Raw genomic sequence first — 8,670 nt, 5'->3', positions numbered from 1 at the left:
CTCTCTATCTCTATCTTTGATCTATCTAGATACCCTCATCTTTAATTTAACACGGCAGACCCGACTGCAGACGGCCGCCGACGCCTCGCTCTTCACCATGCAGGAGTCCGAGAAGACGACGAGCGACCCAGAGCCCATGCAGAACGGAGAGGCCATGAGTCCGGATGCGCAGGACTCCACAGGACCGCCGGGGGACGAGGAGAACCAGGGAGTCGTCCCGTCTGCGCCACCGCTGCCCCAGGAGCCTCCGCCGTGTCAGAGGCCCAAACTGGTGTTTCACACGCAGCTGGCGCATGGGAGCCCAACGGGACGCATTCACGGCTTCACCAACGTCAGGGAGCTTTACGCCAAGATCGCCGAGGTCTTCGACATCTCCGCTTCTGAGGTACGGCGAGTCTTTGGGACTCTTTTTTTTTTTTTGGAGGGGTCAAATGGAAACTTTGCTGATCTGAGGAGTGGTGTGTGGGTCATTTGTTTCTTGGAAAGTATACTGGAGTTTGCTCTTAAGGTAGTAAATGTCTTGTTGAAAGTTGCTAGATAATGTATCGTCATTACATTAGTTATCTTGATCATTACACCTATTAAAATTGATAATATTTCATTTTTCTATCTCGGTTACAAAATGATGCAAAAATAATTACCTAAATAAATAAATAAATAACTACAAAATAAATAACTACAAATAATACATACTTTTTATATATTTCAGTGGCTAGTAAACTAGTAAAATAAATAAAGAAATAAATGTTAAGTGCCTTCATTTATAACAATGGCCAGTACATGATATTTGATATTTTTTTTGTATGCCAGTGGCTAGTAAGTGGTAAATAATTGAAATTAACAAATTAATTATAAAAAAATAATACATATTTTTAAAAATGTTTTTAAATGTGCCAGTGGCTAATAAATTTAAATAAACAAACAAATAAATAAATAAATAAATGTTTTACATCTAAAACAATTTAAAAAAATAAAAATTCTTCAGTAAAATGCCTTGAACAATTAAAAAACATGAAACATATTCCAAACAAGTTAACATATTAAACAAGTTCCAATGTTTTATTTTTGTTTTAATATTACACTGCTTAAAACAAATTAATGTTTTATTTATTTTTAATAAAAATACCAAAATGTTTTCTTATATGCCTGAGCACAGAACTTAATGGAAATATCATTTTATTCCATCAGTCAGCTTGATCCTTAGGCAAATAATATCTATCGTTCATTTGTCTCTCTATCTCTTTCACCTATCTATCTATCTATCTATCTATCTATCTATCTATCTATCTATCTATCTATCTATCTATCTATCTATCGTTCATTTGTCTCTCTATCTCTATCTTTCATCTATCTATCTATCGCTCATTTGTCTCTCTATCTCTATCTTTCATCTATCTATCTATCTATCTATCTATCTATCTATCTATCTATCGTTCATTTGTCTCTCTATCTCTCTTTCACCTATCTATCTATCTATCTATCTATCTATCTATCTAATTTCTCTCTCTCTGTCTGTGACAGAGATGACCTCTACAGCCCTGAATGTCAGCGGAGACCAGGACATCTAGACAGATCCCCAGTGAGCACCTCGTCACCTAGACGGCCATCGGGACAAGACCACGGTTTCTCCCAAGGTTTTTTTCTCCATTCTGTCACCGATGGAGTTTTGCTTCCTCTGGCTTGCTCAGTTGTGGTCACTTAATTTCCAGCGATATCGTCGACCTGATTGCACAGATACTATTTAAACTAAACTGAGCTGGACGATGACATCATTGAATTCAATAATAAAATGCCTTTAACTGAAAGTTGAGTGTTTAATCTTGTCATTTTACATTATTGACACTATTTTCCTATTTTGATACTGGAAAGTTGCTTTGACACAATCTGTATTGTTAAAAGCACTATATAAATAAAGGTGACTTGACTCTATCTTTCAACTATCTATCTATCTGTCTATCTGTCTATCTATCTATCTATCAAACTCTGTTTCTCTGATTTTTTATTTCTCTAATTTAAATCACATATGGAACACTTCAGTCCTCAGGCTACTAAATTTCATAATCAAACTCATGCTCTGCTGCACAAAACCCCATTTCAACACAGTTTTCCTCAGATCGTCTCATTGCTTTCGCACACATGATCACATCACATGACATCTCATGACCCGCATACGCCCTTTTATGCATAAAACATTGCGGGCGCTATGTGTGTGCACTCAGTATTTGGAGGAAGGTGTTGACACAGCAGCTCATGTTACACTCACTATCTGAACAGAGGGGGCACTGTACCCACTGCACAGGACAAATATCAGACCCACAGCCAGTTCCTGATATCAGACCAGAGCTCAGCTGACCTCTGGATGTTCCTCTTGAAGACTTCTGTCTTTTCATGAGTCCAGTTTGTTCAGAATAAATGTGAGGTTGCAAATGTGCGCTGCATGGGGTTTGTCAAATATTGGCTTTAAATGCCATTTGTGGTTGATTTGAAGACTTGTTGCTTGCTACAGTGCTTCTGGTGAAAAAGAAGCAGCAAATATTGCCAATCATACAACAAACACTATTTTTATACAAAATTACAATGCAGTACTTCTCAAGTAACGTTCTTGCTTATGCTAATCTACTCTTTAGTTGTTAAAGGAGTTCACCCCAAAAATGAAAGTTTGCTGAAAATGTCCTCACCTTCAGGCCATCTGAGATGTAAAAGTTTGTTTCTTCATCAGGTTTGGAGAAATGTAGCATACATCACTTGCTTACCAGTGGATGTGAATGGGTGCCGTCAGAATGAGAGTCCAAACAGCTGATAAAAACATCACAATAGTGCACAAGTAATCCATATAATATTGTAATCCAATGAGTAATCTCATTAATCTTGTGAAGCCTAAGCAAAAACTGCATTTGTAAGAAATAAATCCATCGTTAAGATGTTTTTAACTAAAATACAAATCCACAATCCATAATAACGCTTCCTCCGGTGAAAAATTCATCTGGTCTGAATCAGGAGAGAAATCTGCACAGATAAAGCACTGCTTACAAGCCAAAACAGCTCTAAACAAATATGTGGCTGGATTTTGATGTGAGAGACAACAGGAGATGGGTTATTCACTGGAGGAAGCGTTATTATGTATTATGTATTTCTATTTTAGCAGTTTTTGAAGTTTGAAAACACCTTAATTATGAATTAGTTTTTTACAAACACGCAGCTTTTGGCTTTTCAAGATGTTATCTGATGCACTGGAGTGGTGTAGATTACTCGTGTATTATTGTGATGTTTTTATCAGCTGTTTGGACTCTCATTCTGACGGCACCCATTCACATCCATTGGTGAGCAAGTGATGGTATGCTACATTTCTCCAAATCTGATGAAGAAACAAACCCATCTACATCTCAGATGGCCCGGGGGTGAGCAAATTTTTAGCAAATACTAATATTTGGCCGAACTACTCCTTTAGATCAGCTAAATATTTGACCAAACGCTGCATCTCTGGTGTGAAGACCGTCCCCTCCGCCAAATCTACAGACAGATGGTCTCCAGGTCGTCGGCGTGTCGCTTCACTTCAGGTGTTCGTCCTAGCTCTCCAGTGTCACTCATAAGATCGCTAGCTCAACTGGTTTTGGGTTTCCACTAAGCAGGGCCTGAAACCGCTCACCTGTGCAGTGTTGCCTGGCTACCCTCATCTTTAATTTAACACGGCAGACCCGACTGCAGACGGCCGCCGACGCCTCGCTCTTCACCATGCAGGAGTCCGAGAAGACGACGAGCGACCCAGAGCCCATGCAGAACGGAGAGGCCATGAGTCCGGATGCGCAGGACTCCACAGGACCGCCGGGGGACGAGGAGAACCAGGGAGTCGTCCCGTCTGCGCCACCGCTGCCCCAGGAGCCTCCGCCGTGTCAGAGGCCCAAACTGGTGTTTCACACGCAGCTGGCGCATGGGAGCCCAACGGGACGCATTCACGGCTTCACCAACGTCAGGGAGCTTTACGCCAAGATCGCCGAGGTCTTCGACATCTCCGCTTCTGAGGTACGGCGAGTCTTTGGGACTCTTTTTTTTTTTTTGGAGGGGTCAAATGGAAACTTTGCTGATCTGAGGAGTGGTGTGTGGGTCATTTGTTTCTTGGAAAGTATACTGGAGTTTGCTCTTAAGGTAGTAAATGTCTTGTTGAAAGTTGCTAGATAATGTATCGTCATTACATTAGTTATCTTGATCATTACACCTATTAAAATTGATAATATTTCATTTTTCTATCTCGGTTACAAAATGATGCAAAAATAATTACCTAAATAAATAAATAAATAACTACAAAATAAATAACTACAAATAATACATACTTTTTATATATTTCAGTGGCTAGTAAACTAGTAAAATAAATAAAGAAATAAATGTTAAGTGCCTTCATTTATAACAATGGCCAGTACATGATATTTGATATTTTTTTTGTATGCCAGTGGCTAGTAAGTGCTAAATAATTGAAATGAACAAATTAATTATAAAAAAATAATACATATTTTTAAAAATGTTTTTAAATGTGCCAGTGGCTAATAAATTTAAATAAACAAACAAATAAATAAATGTTTTACATCTAAAACAATTTAAAAAAAAATCATTTTCTTCAGTAAAATGCCTTGAACAATTAAAAAACATGAAACATATTCCAAACAAGTTAACATATTAAACAAGTTCCAATGTTTTATTTTTGTTTTAATATTACACTGCTTAAAACAAATTAATGTTTTATTTTATTTAAAAATAAAAATACCAAAATGTTTTCTTATATGCCTGAGCACAGAACTTAATGGAAATATCATTTTATTCCATCAGTCAGCTTGATCCTTAGGCAAATAAATAATATGTTTTTAATATGAACATATGTTTTTAAATGTATTAGTTTTATTATTTGTATAAAACATTAAATAAAAAATGTTTTAAACAATTAAACAAAAATGTAACTATTATTAAACTACACTGTAAAAAGTGATAAGTTGACTTAACTTTAAAAAAATGAGTAAACCCATTGCCTTAAAATTATTAATAATAATTAAAAAAAAAAAAGTTAAGTGAACTTGACAATTCACTTAACTTATTTTTTTAAATATCATTTACTTAAAAATTTTAAGGCAACAGGTTTTCTCAATTTTTTTAAGTTAAGTCAACTTATCACTTTTTACAGTGTAATAAATACAAATGTTTTTTAGTCATGCTTGTTTTATCATCAAATCAAGTTACATAACCAATCAGTTTTATCTGTAATCTTTTCTTCAAAAGAACTGTACTATAAAAATCACACAGTCTTCAGGAGAAAATGTCCTTGAAGAATCTTGGGGCGTTCAAGGCTAGAAAAATTCAGTTTTTATCTCAAACCAAACAAACATGCTTCAGTTTGAGTCGAAAGTTTACTATGAAGAAAGAATTCAGGGTCACGTGAGTGTTCAAACCGCTATAAACAATTGCGTCCTACTCACATGTATAGCAATGAAAAGCTGAAAATATTTAACATCTGCCATTTTACGCACATATTAAGTGTAGTGCTAAATTTAAATGACTTTAGTGGAAATTAACAAGAAGACTCGCGCCTAAGTTCTAGCAAACAGGAGTGTTAGCATCTGTTAGCATAGTTAAACTGTAATACGAATACAAATCAAGTTTAAATCAACGTTTATCGATGCTAGCTACCTATTTGACTCCCTAACACACAATATCAGTTATATTCTGGCAGAGTTACCTTAACCGCCACAGCAAATCAAAAGTAAAAAATTGCTTTCAATGATTAACCTTGAATAACCCCCCCCCTCTGGTTCATGTTATGTTATTTATTTATTTGTTTGTTTTTTAGTTTATTTACAGGCTTCAGTTTGAGTCAAAAGTTTACTATAAAGAAAGACTACGAAGGGTCACGTGAGCATTTCTGCATTCAAACCGCTATAAACAATCAGGTCCTATATAGCTATGAAAAGCTGAAAATATTTAATATCGCTCGTTTTACGCACATATTAAGCTAGATTTAAAAGACTTTAGTGGAAATTAACAAAAAGACCCGCGTCTAATTCTAGCAAATAGGAGTGTTAGCATCTGTTAGCATAGTTAAACACGACATAATACCAATATAAATGGACACTTTTCACATTGCAGGTTTCTCAGCAGCGGAAGTCGTCATAGTTGGGTTAACTTGAAGAGCAGTGAATGGGAAAATACCACAATTTTTTTTGTTGCATTCCCATTTGCTCAAATAGCAAAAGAAAAACTCCAAGATGGTGTTCACGACTTTCAATAAAAGCAAACAAATTTTAATCAACGTTCATGGACGCAAGCTACTTATTTGACTCCCTAACACACAATATAGCAGAGTTACCTTGAAAGTACTAGTTAACCGACGCCATTATCTAGTGTCATGCGCGTGACCGGAAACGGCGGGAAAGGTTTCGGTGTCCGTTTTCTCTGTAGTCTGACGCATGTTTGTGAATTTTTCCCCTCCAGATCCTCTTCTGCACGCTAAACTCACACAAAGTGGACATGCAGAAGCTGCTGGGCGGTCAGATCGGTCTGGAGGACTTCATCTTCGCGCACGTGAGGGGGGAAACCAAAGAGGTGGAGGTCGTTAAAACCGAAGACGCGCTCGGCCTGACCATCACCGACAACGGCGCGGGATACGCCTTCATCAAAGTGCGCGCTAGTTAGCCGGTTAACCAGGTTAACGGTTTCCTGGAAAACAAGTCTGGAGTGTCGGGAATCTGAACATTTGAGCCCCCAAAACGAAATACAACCCTGGGACAAAACAAAAGCAAAACAGAATCAATAAATAAAACTAAATAACATAAATAAACAAAAATGCTAAATGTTTTTGCAAAGTAGGTAGCCTAAGTAAATAGCTATGTAAGTAAATAAATAAATAAATAGCCTAGCCTACATAAAGAGCAAAGTTGGTGTAAGTTATCAACATGACCAAGGTTTCCTGGAAAACCAATTTTGAATATTCAGAATCTTAACATTTGAGCCTCCAGAAGGAACATACAATCAATCAATAATTAAATGTTGCATGTTTTTGTATATGCTACTGGCTGGTTAAAAAATAAGTAAAAAAAGAAAAGAAAAGGTAAATCCTTTCATTTATGCCAGTGGCCAGTAAAATAAAATAAAATAAATATAAAATGTTTCATATGGCTAGTAAATAAAGGGGGAAAAATTAATAAATTAAGTGAGTATAATCAATTGAATCAGCACATTTTCTGGAAAAAACAAGCTTGTAAAATTTTAACCTCCAAAATGAAAATACAATCCTGGAAAAAAAAAAAAAAAAATAATAATAATAATAAACAAAACAAAACAAATGAATGAATACATAAATACATTGAAAATAATAAATAAATGAACAAAAATAAATAACAAATAAACAAACAAACACAAAAAACCATCAAGACAACTCAAAAGTCATTTTTATATCAAATGCATAGAAATGCAGCATGCATTTTGCAATGAAATGTTACTTCTGTGAGAAAATTGAAGGATGTAAATCGCAAAATATAATCAAATAAGTAAAAAAACAAACAAACAAAAAACAAAGACCAGTTGAAAATAGTGAAATAAACGTTATAAACATATGCAAATGCAAAAAACTGGACACCATGAATCAATAAAACAGTTTTATTATGCATTATTTTTTATTGTTTTACATAATTTAATCAAATATATAAATATATATTTACATATATAATATAATATAATATTAGTATTTCATATTCTGTGTTTTGTTTTAGAGGATAAAGGAAGGCAGCACCATTGACCGAATAAAGACGGTGTGTGTCGGCGATCACATCGAGGCCATTAATGACCAGAGCATTGTGGGATGTCGGCATTATGAAGTGGCGAAGATGCTGAAGGAGCAGCTGAGAGGAACACCGTTCACCCTGCGCCTGGTCGAGCCCAAGAAAGCCTTCGGTGAGCGCTCATATTAATATCTCATATCACATCAACACATGCTTCTCGCTTCATCAAAACATCCACGTAACACACCTGACCTCAGTTAACATCAATAAACTGCTGGATGTGTTTACAAAGTATAAGCAGTTTGATCAACTCAGTCTGGACCTTATATTAGGAGAATAGCGCCATCATGGGTTCACACTATGGAATCACATTGAAGCATATTAATATATTAGTCTAAATATTATAGTAGTATATGAATGAAAATATAGTAATAATTTATTATTTGATCATATATGTAATATAGTATTAGAATAAATATTTTATTAAATTAATTAATAAAATACAGTAATTATAAATGTATTCATTTTAAAATGTACATAGTAAAACACAAAATTGTATTTATTTATGTTTCAAACATAAAGATGTCAAGGTCCACGTGTATATGTTATCTGATCTTTGACGCGATTCTGTGCTTAATTGATCTAATATTTTATGTTTTTAAAAAAAAAAATGTTGTAGATTTAAGCAGCAAATGAGAATCGCTAAAATTAATGCATATATTTTGAGACAAAGGTCTTCTTTATGATTTTCAGTTTTGTTTAAGATAATTAAAGCAACAGTTTTTAAATAACGAAAGAATGGTATTTGGGGTAAAAAGCGCCCGTGCTGTTGGGGCTAAAGACACACAGTAATTAACATAATTAATAGATCGCTGACTTTTCCATTTGTTGACATGACATGGTTAGATTTAGA

At 35.2% G+C, this 8,670-nt stretch overlaps 1 protein-coding gene across 1 annotated transcript in view; it reads left to right on the top strand.

The window, feature by feature from the left end:
* Positions 1-3,675: 3,675 nt before the first annotated feature.
* The window catches only part of gipc3 (GIPC PDZ domain containing family, member 3), a 13,559-nt gene continuing 8,564 nt past the window's right edge, over positions 3,676-8,670 (top strand). Inside the window, exons 1-3 of the mRNA XM_058760095.1 lie at positions 3,676-4,020; positions 6,472-6,657; positions 7,749-7,929. Coding sequence (XP_058616078.1) covers positions 3,733-4,020; positions 6,472-6,657; positions 7,749-7,929 — 655 coding nt within the window. The 5' untranslated portion in view covers positions 3,676-3,732. The remainder of the gene's footprint in view (positions 4,021-6,471; positions 6,658-7,748; positions 7,930-8,670) is intronic.

Source organism: Onychostoma macrolepis, chromosome 22 (genome assembly GCF_012432095.1).
Source record: "Onychostoma macrolepis isolate SWU-2019 chromosome 22, ASM1243209v1, whole genome shotgun sequence".
NCBI classification, from domain to species: domain Eukaryota; kingdom Metazoa; phylum Chordata; class Actinopteri; order Cypriniformes; family Cyprinidae; genus Onychostoma; species Onychostoma macrolepis.
The sequence above is the reverse complement of the archived record's forward strand: the minus strand, read 5'-3'. Positions and strand labels throughout refer to the sequence as shown.